Below are 15,759 nucleotides of genomic sequence, written 5' to 3' on the forward strand. Positions count from 1 at the left end.
TTCTATTTCTAGCACACTCTCTCTCTAAAGCTCTGATGTCTGCAGCTATTGGAACTAGGTTTGATGGACCCCTGCTCCTCAAGTTCATACACCTGTAGATTAAAGGGAGGTGAAGAAAGAGAATCAGTAACAAAAGAAAATAAAAATGACTTAGTCTCAAGCAAGTGACTAAATCTCAATGTTCAAATCTACTCAGAATCCGGCAACGGCGCCAATTTGATGTTAGGAGTTTTCAAGGCTCCTAAGACAAATGTTGTAGTATAAATGATTGTCGAACCAGTTCTGAGGGATATCAAAGCACTGAGAATGCAAGTACTCACTTAATCTAAGTGCAACCAATGATTTAGATGAGTTTTAAACTACTACTAATACTAGAAAGCAATAACAGAATGATACTTTCTTGACTAAGGGAAAAGAGAACTCATGGGCATAGGGATTAGACCTTGGGTGATCAAGTATCGAACTAAGGATGGCAAATGATCAATCAAACTATCAACCTTAAGCCTAGACACAATTCTAAGCAAGCTCTATGTCTAGATGAATGCTCATTTGCTAACATATCTCAAACATCAAATGTCTTTGGTTGAATAATATGAAAGCAATCATTACTAACAAGTCTATTAGCTATCTTAGCATCTTTAACAACAAATGTCTTTGGCAAAGTATACTAAAAGCCTAGGAGAGTTGTCTCAGGCATTTCATCAAACACCTTTTGGGTGGGAAATGTCTATTGATCAACTTTTGAGTGGCCAACTCAGAAGATGCATTATGAATACTCTACTAGCAAGGAACAAGAATGATCTACACTAAAACATCCTAGAACTAACCTAATCACCCTTAATCTCTCTAACCCATGAATTCAAAAGGTGATTACTCACTAATCTCCATGATTCCTCTTAAACCCATATTGGATTTTAGATTAACCATGTAGAGAAATAGATAAGAAATCAACAAGAACACAAGATCATAACAAATCAAAATCCAAGAGATGAACTTCTCAAGAGAGTTCTTGTGTATTTCTCAATAGATCAAAAGATAAAAGATAATCTGCCACTGGTGGCTACAAAAGATGTTTAAAACATAGGTTTTTGAAATGTAAAACGTGCATAATGAAATGACCAAAAGGCCCTTAAGTAAAATAGAAATCGAGCAGATAATAGGCGCGGAGCGACCTCGGCATGTCGCTCCGGCCTTCGGGAGCGACCTCAGTGGGTCGCTCTGAGAGGTCGCTTCAGGCTTCGCTTCGTGTCGTCTCGCCATAGAGACGCGAGCGACCTCGGGGTGTCGCTCCGGGAGGTCGCTCCGGGCTCGTTCTCGCGTCTCCGAGTGATGAAACCGCGAGCGACTTCTCCCTGTCGCTCTGGTAAGGTCGCTCCAATAGGGAGGTCAGAGCGACTTGGTGGTGTCGCTCCGGACTGGTCGCTCCATGCCTTGCTCGCCCAATGACCACTCTAAACACTCCTTTTTGAGCTCCAAATGCACCCAAATGTCTCCAGAAACTCGATGTGGTACTCAAATACCTGATAGAGATATATGTATGCAAAATGCAACCTAAACATGTCTAAATCCTAATCTATATGATGAAAATGTTTATGAATGAATGGATAAAACAATGTAAATATGCAAGATATCAACTCCCCCAAACTTGTTCTTTTAATCACGCGCCCTGATATTCAGTATGCAGTCAATTTGGTATGTCAAAGAATGCATGCTCCTACAATGACAGACTTTGCATTGTTAAAACGCATACTCCGATATCTGAAGGGCACAATGGAGTATGGTTTACACATCAAGAAGTGTGAAGACTTGTCTCTTATGGCATACTGTGATAGTGACTGGGGAGGTTGTGAAGAAACGAAGAGATCGACTACGGGTTTTTGTACGATTCTTGGGTCTAATCTGGTGTCGTGGTCGGCTAAGAGGCAGGATACAGTGTCACGTTCTTCTACGGAAGCTGAGTATAGGGCCTTGGCAGAGACAGCTCAGGAAGTAACATGGATTTCTCAGCTTTTGCGTGATCTACACATTCCTCAAGACCAAGCTACCTTAATGCTGTGTGATAATCTATCGGCTGTGTACCTGACAACTAATCCAGCTCTCCACAAGAAATCAAAACATTTTGCGCGAGATTGGCACTACACTAGAGAACAAGTGGCTCTAGGATTGATTGAAACAAGGCACATTCCGGCTGAGAAGCAGGTAGCTGATATCTTCACAAAGCCTTTGCCACGGAAAGCTTTTGAACATCTTCGAAGCAAACTTGGCGTTGAAGTGAATCCCACGCAAAGTTTGAGGGGGGATGTTAGTGGATCTACGCGAGTCAAGGCCCAGCCCAATACGAGCGAGAGAGCCCACCTTCATCAACGGTCATCTTCTCAACAAGATCAAGTCTTGTCGTCTTCTGTAACAGAGAGGCTCAGTACGGAGTCAACCTCACAGCTCCCGATTCACAATTCATTTGCTCTTCTGTCAATATGCTGCGCTGGCTAGCTGCTTTAGCTTTACAGCTGTTAGCTCAAAGACCTAGATCGTTCTCTTGTAGCCTATATATTGGCATCATTGTTATCTTTGTAAATCAAGCAAGTTTAATATAATTCAGTAAAGTTTCTTGAACTTGCGCAAATCTAAGCATCGAAGGCCCTGATAGGCGGACTTTGGACTTTCTTGGCGTTAATGGTCGTGGTGGCCGTAATGAACCTCCTTTGGACCTTGACATGAAGTTTTCAGATCCAAATAATCCATTCGGAAATGTTTGAGGAGATCGTACACCTCCTATGTTCTTGCTTGGCTCCTTGGAGATTTTATTTTTAAGCCTATATAACTATCTATTAATTAAAAAATATCTATAAGTATGGAAAAAAAATATCTTTAAGTAAAGAAAAAAAACTATATATAAGTATCCCTTTAAGTTGTTATTAATGATGTAATGGGAATCTCGGACCAGAGTTCCTCTGGTAAAATTTGATCTCTTCAACCTGTTGAGTCAATTCCATTAATTATTGGAAAGTGACTATATTAATTTTAATATAAATTAATGACTGCAACATTGTATACATATATAATCTATTTGTGTATTTTATACAATCTTAAACATGAAAATGTATTAATGTTATACACAATTAAAGATTAACATGTTTTATAACATAGTAAACAATCTAAAAATTTCGTCCGCATAATTTCCATTAATCCTCGATTTTCTCTTTAGGCGCTAGGTCCAACCCGACCATCCGACTAGCATCTAGTGCATTCCCGGATAGGAGTTTAAACTTAGCAGAAAAAGTTACAATATATGCATATACAGTATTTGAAAGAAAAAAATCTGGGATAACAAATGAATAAATTTCTTGAAATATTTATTTAATAGGTTATAATCTGCGCCCCGCATAGAATGAAGAGACTTAAAGTGATTATATCTTTGAATCTATAAGTATTAGAAGATAAAAAGTCATGGAAATAAATATTACATGTTATATAATAAAGGATTCAACGAAATTGTGTATGTCTATATAAAGTAAGCTTCAATTTGTTTTAAAACTTGTGTATTTGTTTTGTTTAATTGATTTATAGTTAGTGGAAGTGAATCTACGAGAGTAAGCTAAAACTTATATAAAATAAATTATGAAGTAAAGATAAAACGAAACATAGACAATAAAATTATTATTTTTATAAAATAAATTATAAATATAATTTAACATAGCGAAGATTGTAGAAACTTATATTAGAATCAATGAGAACCACTTCAGGTTAGGCCACCACCAGCAGAGTATTGCTTCCACAATCGAACAATACTCACCCTCACACTCCACATTGTCTTAAAAGGTTTCAAATCAGCTACGAAATTAAAGCATGCCTTGAGTCTTGTGCTTGTGAAAATGTTTTGGTAACGATGTTTTGAGAAACAGACGGTGGTGAGGAGATGTGGATATACGACTCTGTATTTATATATGTAATGATAAAGGTCTAGGGTATATTAGATAAAGCAAATCGCCTTAATTATAAAAAAGTATTCATTAATTAATATTGAATAACTTGCGCTCCTATGCATAGCTGGGGGAACCGAAATTTGCACTGTCGATTTTTGTTTAAATAAGAAAAGTAGGAGAACCCTAATTTTTCAGAAATTTCGGATATCTGCTAATACCACATGTCAAGCAATCAGAACACGAAATAAACACAATAAAAGATAAGAAATCGAAAAGAGTGAGCAAAGTAGATCTTATTCTGAATTTGCGTTTGAGCGTTACAACAAGGTAAGAGCCTGGACCACGAGAGCTGTCGGCGAGATTCCTAGTTCTAAAACCCTAAAATTGCTAAACCTAATTGAGTCGAAGCTCGAATAACAAAAACGGAAAATTATCTAAATTGTTCTAAGTGCTAAGTTTGCTGTGTATCACGGATCCTCTTGTGCCTCTCGCCTAGGACTCCTTATATACTCCTCCAGAGTTAGTTTTAGCTTTTTCTATTCTGCACTTAAGCCGTCATAGCTCAAAAATGGAGATATTCTGATTTTTCCGATCTTCGTGATTATCTTCGGAAACTTCACATTTATCAACGAAAACTTGACATTTATCTTGCCTTACGAACCAGGCATAAACCATCATAAGGCTTATGGGTTTTTGGTTAAGAAATCGTAAGTGGGCTTCGAGCTGCATTTTAGGTCTCTTTGGGCCGTCTTTGACTCGAAACGTTTATTACGGTTTCTTCGATAAAAACAAACTTCCCGCAGTTTTTATTGTAAAGTTTGACTGATGACTTCGAGTAATAAGAAATAAAGAATGGTTTAGCCATGGCTTACGGGAGACGGCATTTTGCATGACTAAATATAAACAAAGGTATGAATTTAAATTTGGGCCTTTAAAATTAATGAATTCAATTTCTATCAAAATGCATTCCAGGCCATTCGAGAGTTTTGAATCAGGAACCTCCACAGGAAAAATAATTTATTAATAAAATTTTCTAAATAACAAAGTTTCTTGAAACTGCTCAACGAAATCAGTTACGATGTACAACCCCCGCATGCCTGTTTACAATAACCTGGACAGGTCCTATTTTTCTAAATTAGAAAAACTAAAATCACATCGAATACTAACGGGTATCCGGATATCTAAAATATAATATATATATATATATATATATATATAATTTAATTTATAAATACAAATATCTAAAACCACCAATTACATGAATTAACTAATTTTTCAGGTTTTCAGATTTAATTTGGGATTTTTGGATTTTTGTCAGATTTTTGGGTTTAAACCTAAATTAACCCCAAACTTTTTTTTAATTTGGTTCACTTCAAGGTTTATGGATTTATGGATAGTAAAACACCGACTCAAACCCAACATTAACCGAACTGATCTGATCCGAAAAATGTGGTTCATAAACGGGTCTAAAACACCTAACCCCTATAACTTGAAAACCGAATAACCTGAACCGACACAAATCTAAAACTCGAATGACCATCATTATAAGATATCAAAATTAATTTGATCTCAGTTATAGATGTCAAAACTAAAATAGTAAAATTCAAACCAAAAAATTAATAACCTTCGAATTGAAAAATTTAACCAAATAGCTATCCGGCGCTTTTTCTAGTTATTATTAATTTAAGTTAATTTATTTTATCATTTTCGTCCGCAAAAGAAACCTTTACAAAAATCAATGCGTCTCATAATTCACACGCCTACAACTAAACGGCGCGTTTTAGGAACAAAACGATGCGGTCAACAGCTTTGTTCTTGAATACAACAGAATTTGACGCGCACATACTACTCACCAAATGAAACGTTAACTTTCATTCATACAAGAACAAATGTAATCCGAGGACCATGGTGACACATAAGAACAAAGCTTCAGCTACGGAATAGAGAAGAAAAAGAGAGATTAAGATTAAGATCAATCTTCGAAGAAGCAAAACAATCTCTGGAGGTGAAAGGAGATGAGACTGCTTCGCTTGCTTCACTGAGTGACGATGACGTATTGCTTCTCCAACGTTGTTGATGATTAGGAGGATGATTCAACGACAGAGAGAGCGATAGTTCTTCTTCTTCGTGTTCGTTTCCCATGTTACTCTTCATGCTCTGAGCCTAATCAGTTCCAAAGAAGTAAGTTCTTAGTTTCTGCTAATCGAAACTTTAAAATGTGTCATATTTATTACAGATACTCTAGGTAAGTAATAAAATCGGAAAATATTACGATTAGGTTATAAAATCTACAATGATTCACGCAGGAACGTCGCGTACTGACTGACTGTTGATGGAGCATAATAAATATCTCTATCAAAAAATCAGAAAATGGGGCCTAGTTTTATTTATTAGTTTAATTTTTAGAGGCCATTTATTGTATGAGGAAATTGATTGATGAGTTGCATCGTCACAAGTCAAATGTATTTGAGAATGTGAAACATAACATTCGGTATTGCAATAATTGTAACTCCTCTTTTTCAAAAAAAAAAAAAAATTGTAACTCCTCGACATAAATCAACATTGTAAAAGAAAAATCTTAGACATGTCTAGGATTCCAAAAGCAATGAACTAGCCTAACCTGATCCAATGCTTCCAATATCTGATGATTTTATTTTTCTAAAGATCATTACTTACAATAATTTACAATGATAAAGAATTGAACAATTAGTGCTTACTGCTTACTACTACTAAATAAGTCTTCGATAATTGAGTATCTTTAAAAAATTCAGTACTCAGCCCCATTCCTACCCTACTGTTGACCCATACCAATGTTCAATGGTCTAGAGAGTGTTTATCTTTGAGCCTTGAATATTTTTTTACTAATGATGTTACTTTTCGTAACGGCTATTTATGAAACATTAAAATTAAATATATTCAATACCTCGAAAAACTGATGAGGCTGAAATTTGATGGACTCGCCATTGCCTGCAAATGTCTTCGTTCTCGCCATGTTCATGATGTTAAGAAAGTCATCGTCATCATTATCAGTCCCTAAATTCTGCTCTCTTCTCGCCCAAACAAAGAAAAAGAAAACAGAAAACAAAAATTATAGAAACTCGACAATTCAGATTCAAACAAAACTGTATGATAGCACACCTATTTTCTGGAATAAAATTAAAACACTTGTCAGAAACAAATTAATATTGTCTTTCCATTTCTTGCAAAAAGTAAAACGAAACAAAAATAAAAATTACCTGAAGTTAAAAGAGTGAAACCCAAAAAGACAATCATTCCTTGCGTGTTCAGACAAGTTGTCATGAAGCTGATCTCCATTGTCCTGTCTTCTTCTTCTTCTTGAAGATGATGAAGAACTCTCTTCTGTCCCCCAAAAATATATAATAAAAACATTATTAATATGACCATGATGAATATTCTCTTCACCCTATCGTTGTCGTTCCATTAAATTAAAGAAACATCTATTTACCTATTAGGCTATAGCCAAATTCTTTTTTCTTTGTTTTAATAAATATTTACCAGCATTTTTATATTTATGGCAACGGTCTAGTGATACTTTCATTTATTACGATTACAGTTTTAATGTGAATGGTGACAAGAACTGTATACCCAAATTATTTTTCCTTGCGTTAGCTAACATTTCACCAGCATATGTTTATTTATGACAATGGTCTAGTAAGACTTAAATAAATTTATACATTTAGAGTTTTGATGTGTATCTATAGTTGAAATTTATGCATTAGAATTAAAAGTCTAATATGCTGTCTTATTTAAACCAAGACATATGTAAAATTTATTACCTAGTCTTCCAAGAAGAGTGGGTCTGGATCCTCTATACATCTGCGGTATGATAAAAACAAAGAATTTTAGATATTCAGATTACCATAAAATTTAACAAAACAAATCAAATTATTGAAACTTCAGGTGAAGAAAGCAGCGTGACGGTGCAAAGCAGTAGAAGACAGTAAAAAAAATGGTAATGTTATTATCAATTGGTTTGACCTGGAGATGGCTCTTGACGTGTGAAATAGTTAGTCCCTTCACATCCATTATCTTAAGAACAAGTTTTGGAGTTGCTTCTGTTTCATTCAAACCCAAAAACACACGAACATTAAATCTTCAAGATGATATGACGATAATCAATATGGATAAGATAATTATATACTGCAAACAAAACATCCAAACTTTATAAATTAAACGTAAAAGAACCGAACTTAAGATATTTCGAAAATAGAATAGCAAAAAAGTTATAAGTTGGTTTGATGAGACTGACTGTATTGACCACCGAGCAAATCAACGGCATGAACAAAGCTCCGGTGAAGCTCCGGCGTCCATCTCAGGCGAGGAACCGGAGACCGTACGTACGGCCTAACTCCACTAATCCCTCCGTCGCTGCTCCTTCCGCACTTACCCATTTAGATATGAACCCACGAAAAACCCTAATCCTTTTGATTTGTATCTCTCTGAACTATTTCTTTATTTTCTTGAAGAAGAGAAGAAGCAGAAGAAGAGAGATGGTGAAGAATAAGAATCCTAAGAGGAAATTATGATCTTCTGCGAGTGAAGTAAGGTTAAAGATTAATTAATAAGGACGAAACTTTTCTGTTTTTACAAAAGATAAATGTTTCTATTTTCCTTCTAGTCCCTTTTGTCTCTTTTTGGAAGAACTCGTGCTTATATGTACGTGTTTATGTGGCTGTCTAGGATGAACAAAAAGAAATGTGTTTGTATAATATGAATACGTTTATTTTTTATATGTGTGTGCACAAAGGGCAAAGAAAATAATTTTTTTATAGAAATTGTGATATGATAAGTAACCTCTAGTCGACCAAATAACCTCTTAGTCGACCAAATAGAAAAAAGGGAAGGATGGGATATTTATTTTTATAATTAGTAACCAGCTGGATTGTTGTCATACTTTTATATAGTTTGAGGTGACATGTGTTTTTGACCTAACAGAATATAATACATTCAACACAAATTTATGATACATTTGACTTTGCATGCATTAGTATAAAACAGCTTTCTAAAAATCTTTTGAATTTTGGGTGTTATAATCCATGGACCACTCCCGTTGGAGAATGTTGTTCTTCGAAGTTAATTAAGTACTAACCAGAGAAATGGTTTCCAAAGTATACAATTTTCTTAATTATAGTATTAAAAAAGTGTAAACAACCACTACAATATTAACCAGTAGTCCAGCACCGTTTATTTAGAGCATCTCTAAAAGATATTTTATAACTTCAAAAATATAAAGTTTTTTACTCTCCAAAAAAACAATATTTTTATTTGTATTTTGGCTCCTACAATTACACATCACATTTATAATTCATAAATATTTTTTTGTTTATTATTTTAATCTTTATAAAAATTATATCTCATAAATATTTTAAGTTTTGTTTTCAAAATTTAAGTTTACACATAAAATTAAATAAAACTTTAAAAGAAGATTTAAAATATTTAAAACTAGATTTAGATAACAAAAATATACAAAAAAAAACTTAACAACAAAACTTTTAAAAATTACATGAAGACATAACTATTACACAGATTTAAATATTGCAACAACACTAATAGTCGTGTAAGTTTGATCTGGAACCTTCAAAATTTCTAAATATTGTCTAATTTTTTTTGGTGTGAAGATGGTTTTGTTGATGATGTCTTTTCGTACAATTCTTTCTTGTTCATATTGAATATATTCACGAGTATTAATATCATCGATAAAAGTTAGACTTTTAGCAATATTTTATGTTTCTCTTTTACTTTTTGTTCTGATCTAATGTATTTACAAGTTTAATATCTCCCAATTTCAACAATTTTTATCTCTAATCTACAAATTAAAAATGAGGAGAGTTATTTTTACTTCGAAATGCACTACTATATCATATATGCATTACGAAAATCACTTTATGGAATAATATGATATTTTGCTTGAAGTTTAATATTAATTAAGTTATTTTGTTTAAAATTTTATATTTTAATTTTATATTTTATTAATTAATATTGTTGTAATATGTTTATATATGTTCTAGTTATATACAAAAGTTTTATGAATTCAAATTAGTTATCACAAATATAAGAACTATATTATAAAATACAAATAGTTTTAAAATTAGGTTTGGAGTTTTGCTTTTGAAAAAAAAACACATTTAAACTTTAAATATAAAATTTTGTAAAATATAATTTTTTTTTTGGAAATGCGAAAAACAAAATAATTGCTTTTGTTTTGTCCAGTCTCCTAATAGCTTAAAAGAATTACCATATTGGGATTTGGGAGTTACCCATAAGAAGAAGCTTAACTTTATTTTTCTTTAGACCAAATTAAAATAAATATAACAAAAATGAAAATAGGCCAACTGCTAAGCTTTGACCTTAGGATCATCATTCCCTTGTTTTTAAGTTTCTTATTTTCTTTCTCGGTTTTCGTGTTGTTTAATATTCACTTCCCCTAAAAGTTATATTAATGGTCCTTCGTACGTATCTAAACCAAACCTTTTGACTTCATTCCCCTATTTTTCATTTTCGTCCATTTCCAATTAATTCTCTTTTTCCTTTTTGTTTTTCTTTTCTATATTGTAGCTATGTACGCAATTTAAAATAAAAATGTAATGATATTATTACACATGCCCCTATGCTTATACTTCTTTCTAGTTTGTCCTTTTACTTTTATCTGATCTCTTCCTGCATATTGAGAAACAAATCAAAATGATTCCCCCTATGTGGTAGCCCATTAAAACAACTGGTTTGAAATTCTTGTTTTTTCGTTTTTTCCTTCAACCGATTTTTTTTTCCTTAATTTCTTAGTGCAAATTCATATTCATATTTTAAATAAATATAGTCTTTGCATCCATCGTAATGTATTAAAGAATAGGGTACCTAAACAACAAGGGATGATATCTAAACATGTAAAAGTAATAAACCAGCAAATTAAATTGCAATGCTTCCGCAAAACTATTGTGATCTTAACTCTTAGCCGTTGGTGTAAGTGATCCTGTCATTTGTTACAGATAAATTAAATTCCAAATAAAATAAAAAGAAGAAGAGGAGGAGGAAGAGAAAAACGTAGGATGTTGCTCAAAGTGGGAAGGTGGGACGTAAATTTCGTCTATGACGAAATGGCCAAATGAGTATGTTGGTAGTACACAGTCGTTTTCTTGACCGTAACCCCTATTTTTTATCTCTTGATTATTTTCGATCAAAAAAAAAAAAAATCTAAGGGGTAGGCATTCTTCTAAGTCTACCCCCAGTACCCAAACAAATATGTAGTGTTGGACTGTTCGGTCCAACACTATCGAGGGTTGAATTAATTTCTCAAAAAAAAAAAAAATCTCTTGTTTATTTATATATTATATCAGTTTTTTTCTCTGGCCTTGGGATTTTCTATGTTTTTGTAGAATAATGAAATTAAGGCTTTGAATGGTGACCATCGTCCTGTCCCGCCCCGCACTTAACAGTAACAAAAATCTATACATATACTATATATTTATATATTTTTATAACTGTTAAAACCGCACTGCAGTTGAACCGCTTGTCCCGCACCGCTCAAACCGCAGTCACCATTCGGAGCCTAAGCATAGAGTAGACAAAATTATCTAGACAATTTTTATAATCATTGCGTTTGCTTTGCAGTATGCATAACTTATTCGCATGTTGGACTTATTTTACACCATTTCTTCAAAATGTTCATTCATACTTGTTTTCAGATATGTATCATTTAGATGCCATATAATCAACGAAACTACATATGCACGAATTCCAACAAACCCGACCAAGATGAGTAATTTTACGTATAACATTCTAAAAATCAAACCAAGCCATGATACTAAAACCAATCGGAGGTTACGTACAAAGTGGACCTTTTTACCTCATATGAATCACGGAACCTCATACTTGAATATGTCAAGGTGATGTTATTGACCTTCAAGATAAAGACTTTTAACATATAATATTAATGTTATTGATTGGTTAAGTTTGTACTCATATTGAACTTACGTAGAGCAATTTATCACATACTAAGCTGGTACGAAGAAATTGATTCTGTGACTACATGTCGCACATTGGTCTTGCTTTCTGAAATCTATGAAAACGAAAAATGAAAAATCAGACATGCAATGAATTCCCAAATAATTCCAAAAGAATTTTAATGTGAAATTGACTGGAAGTCCATGATTCATGGCTTTTAGCATTTTGCTACAATCCAACATTCAATAAATTTCTTTGACTGATATTATATTTTTGTGTTTGGATATGTATATAAATCCAGCCTTAGTGCTTGACAATATAGGACTGTTGAGAAAAGGTTTTGGATTATCAGAACGTCTAAATTCTATTTTTGATTCAGAAATTCTCACCGAACCAACCATTAAGAATTGACCATTATTAGGATTATTTTATTTACCGTATTATTTCCCTAAGAGCATTTCAAATGTGAAACTTTATTTATTCTTTTAAAATAGAGTAAAAGTAAAAATAGAGTAAAATTACTCCAACCCTACTTCATTTCTCACTTCATAATGGAGTGATGAACAAACAAAAAATATATTACTCTATTTATGGAATAAATTTCATTATAGAGTGAGATATAAAGTTGGGTTAGAACATTCTTTATTTCATATTCACTTTTACTCCATTTTAAAAGAAAAAATGGAGTAAAGATAGAGATGCCCTAACACTTTATTTGAGGTATTTAATTGTTAAAAAAACACTTTAATTGATTTCAATCATAGCACATGCACGAGCGACAGAAAATTCGAAAAATATAATAAAAGGTGTAATCAACCGAGCGAGAAAGACACCTGGAGAGGATTTGTTTAAAAGTGTGATTTGAGAATAAATGGTCCACAAAATTAACATATTTAATACGTAACTTTCTACTTAGAACAGTTTAACATAAAAAAAAATATGCCAAAGAGTATGCTATTACTACTAATCCATATATAAAATGATATGTCCACAATCCCTTATATATTATTTGAGAAGAATTGCAACATTTTTTGTAGTCACATGTCATCACTAGAATGATATTTAGAATCCTTAGAAAAATAGGTGGTCAATCTAAATATATAATAAACTTTTCATTAAACCACAATAAATACATTATTAATGTGTTTCATTATTTCCTTAAATAAGATTACGAAATTGCCTAATGTGGCTAAAGTATATATATGACAATTAATGATTTTGAATAATAAAAATTTGATAAAAATAAATGTGTATTATAATTATATTGGTTATATTTTAAGCTATTAAAATAAATTAAACAATCATAGTAACCATATAATAAAAATTAAAAAATTATTTATATATTATATTTTTAATTTTAAAAAACGACTATAAATTACAAAAACTGTTAAAAGTTTCACATTCAAATTTTGTGATCTATGATTTAAAATACAAATAATTAGAAAATAATATAAGTTGAAAGTCTCATTTAATAAGTACCAAAAATAAAAGATATATAAATATATGTATCATTTTTTAAACTATATGCCATATAAAAATACATAAATATTTTAATTTTGAAATTTACTTTGAACATTTTTTTGATAAAAAAAATTGAAAAAATATTGACAACTTAATTTTTTAAAATATTATAAATTACTTAAACCATTAATCCCACAGTGAAAATTTTGTTATCACTAATTTAGATTTTTTGCTATAACAAATACAAATGATAAAAAAAATATGAGCAAAAAGCATCATCTAATAAATATTAATATTAAAATATACCATATATATGTTATTATCATTTAAATTTAATTATATATCATATTAAATAGAAAAAATATTTATTTCGATTTATAAAATTTATTTATATGTTCGCGCCAATTTAATTATATAAATAGTAGATAATGACTTTTTAATTATTTAATATATATTAATTATTTCATAATATGTTATAAACATATAATATATAAAATAATTTATATATATAATGTTCATTCCGCGCAAGGCGCGGATCGTAACCTAGTATGTTATTATTACTATTCAGTATATACAATGATATTGATGTTGTAATGTGAATATCTATTTAGTAGGAATAAAAACCAAACAACCCTTTGACTTTTTCTTTCCTTAAAAATTGGAAGTTTACTATGAAGATCCTTCTAAGATTGTTGTTTAAATCCACCCGAATCCTGACATAGGATACGGCTATGTAAACAATAGACGCAACACTGAAAAAAGGTCACAAGGAGAATTTTGGACACACAATTGAATTTGATGACATAGCACACTGGGAGCATAAGCTGAGACCTTCCTGTCCAGATATATCAAAAGTATGAGATAACTCAAATAAAGGGAAATCATAACACGTTGAAAATTCGAGAGAAGCTAATTAGGTTTTCAAGAGGCAGCACACATGGCTGTAATCATAGCAACAGAGATAATTGAAGAACAACACAAGTTTGATTGTGTAGATTGTAATATGGCAGGTGAGAAGAGGAAGAAGGAGAGGGACATAGAGAGAATAATTCCCCCTTTACAGGCTTTGTATATAAGTTCTCTTATCCACCAATCCATAATTGCATTTTTTTTGTTTTGCAGATTCTTCTATACGATATCTAAATGCAGAGTCTTTAGGCGGTCTACTTAAAAACTTATTAACACCGGGTCTAGTGTTTATGTAGCCCCTGCCCAAAACTTAAAACATGTGCTCATTTCATTTTCTTTAACGTACATATACGTATATCAAGACGTATTTCTAAAGATTTGATGCCAAAGCCATGTATTCTAGACCATAAGGAAGGAGGGTATCTATCTGTTCTGGTTCTATATATTTGTTGGAATGCACAACATTTGGTATGGAAATTTGCATTACACGATTTGTTAGATAACAGAAAACATGTTTTCAAATCTATAGATAAAGGTATGACCGTATGAGAGTGTGCATACATAGCCAACTTGGAGTCCTGACCAGCCTAATAATAATAACCTCTTACCAAACAAATGATCTCAACAAAGAGAAAATCAGACACTTACCTAATGTTCCAGGGAAAAGCGGTAACGAGGAATAATGGGCATAAAGAAATATGCAACGAGTTATCAGAAATAGTATCATTACATAAAAGAATGAAACCGAGACCAAATGTTAGATAATACTCTGAAGAAATGAAAAGGCTGCGGCAAAGTAATCGTGGGTCCAATAATACTTATTCAAGTTATTGAAACCAGATCTAATGTTCCAGAATAAGAAGAACATAAGCAAAAGGAAGAAAATACTTTATGATGGGAAATAAAACAAGGCAATAATTATATGCTTAGGCTTTGCAAATTTGGGATTATATAGTAGAAAATCCCATTTAGCAATTCATTAATAAAATTTATTCGTGTTTATTAATTTGTAAAATTTTTACCGATATATACCGGCTATATCATTAACCAATTTTGAACTTTAGTTTTGCCAAATAACTTAATTCGAACCGGTTTACATTCCATTCGATTTTTGGTGAGAGAACATCATTAATCCTCTTATCGTTTAGATTTGGTTTATTTAAATTTAATTCGGTTTTGGTTTGAATCATTCATTCAAGCTTTGGTCAGCTTTGATAACTTTCTATCATAAATCAGAAGATTGAGAAAACTACAAATGAAAGTGACTAAATTCTACAGATAAATATGACAATTGTTATTATGTTCTGATAGGAAACCAAAAAAAATAAAAAATAAAGGGCAAAAAACGAGGGAAAATTACATGTTTACCACTTTCATGCTACCACTTTTCATTTTTACCATCACTAATGAGACATTTTCAAAAATACCTTCTTCATTAAGTGACAAAAGACTCTTATGTCCTTGTTATTTATATATATAATAAAGTATTATTTAAATAAAAAAAAAA

General features: G+C 31.9%; 1 protein-coding gene across 2 annotated transcripts; it reads right to left on the bottom strand.

The window, feature by feature from the left end:
* Positions 1-5,772: 5,772 nt before the first annotated feature.
* Positions 5,773-9,078, bottom strand: LOC111198841 (putative Myb family transcription factor At1g14600). Of its 2 annotated transcripts, none has more exons than XM_022688164.2 (6): positions 8,194-9,078; positions 7,923-7,999; positions 7,721-7,760; positions 7,160-7,280; positions 6,847-6,970; positions 5,773-6,086 (listed from the first exon to the last, which is right to left on the bottom strand). In XM_022688164.2, exons 1-6 carry the CDS (start codon positions 8,333-8,335, stop codon positions 5,853-5,855), a joined length of 738 nt encoding a protein of 245 aa, XP_022543885.1. In that variant the 5' UTR covers positions 8,336-9,078; the 3' UTR covers positions 5,773-5,852. The 2 variants fall into 2 exon arrangements, with proteins under 2 accessions (XP_022543885.1, XP_022543884.1); XM_022688163.2 differs by having other exon boundaries at positions 7,160-7,283; positions 8,194-9,075.
* Between the last annotated feature and the right edge of the window lie 6,681 nt (positions 9,079-15,759).

The sequence above is a fragment of the Brassica napus genome, chromosome A6 (genome assembly GCF_020379485.1).
Source record: "Brassica napus cultivar Da-Ae chromosome A6, Da-Ae, whole genome shotgun sequence".
NCBI classification, from domain to species: domain Eukaryota; kingdom Viridiplantae; phylum Streptophyta; class Magnoliopsida; order Brassicales; family Brassicaceae; genus Brassica; species Brassica napus.

Bases quoted from the DNA above. Each gene is read 5' to 3' on its own strand.
- LOC111198841 (XM_022688163.2), bottom strand. From the start codon at position 8,335: ATGGGTAAGTGCGGAAGGAGCAGCGACGGAGGGATTAGTGGAGTTAGG. The intron at 7,761-7,922 runs GTCAAACCAATT...ATCATACCGCAG, and splicing joins ACGTCAAGAGCCATCTCCAG to ATGTATAGAGGATCCAGACC. The intron at 6,971-7,159 runs GTAATTTTTATT...TTGGGCGAGAAG, and splicing joins TTTCACTCTTTTAACTTCAG to AGAGCAGAATTTAGGGACTG.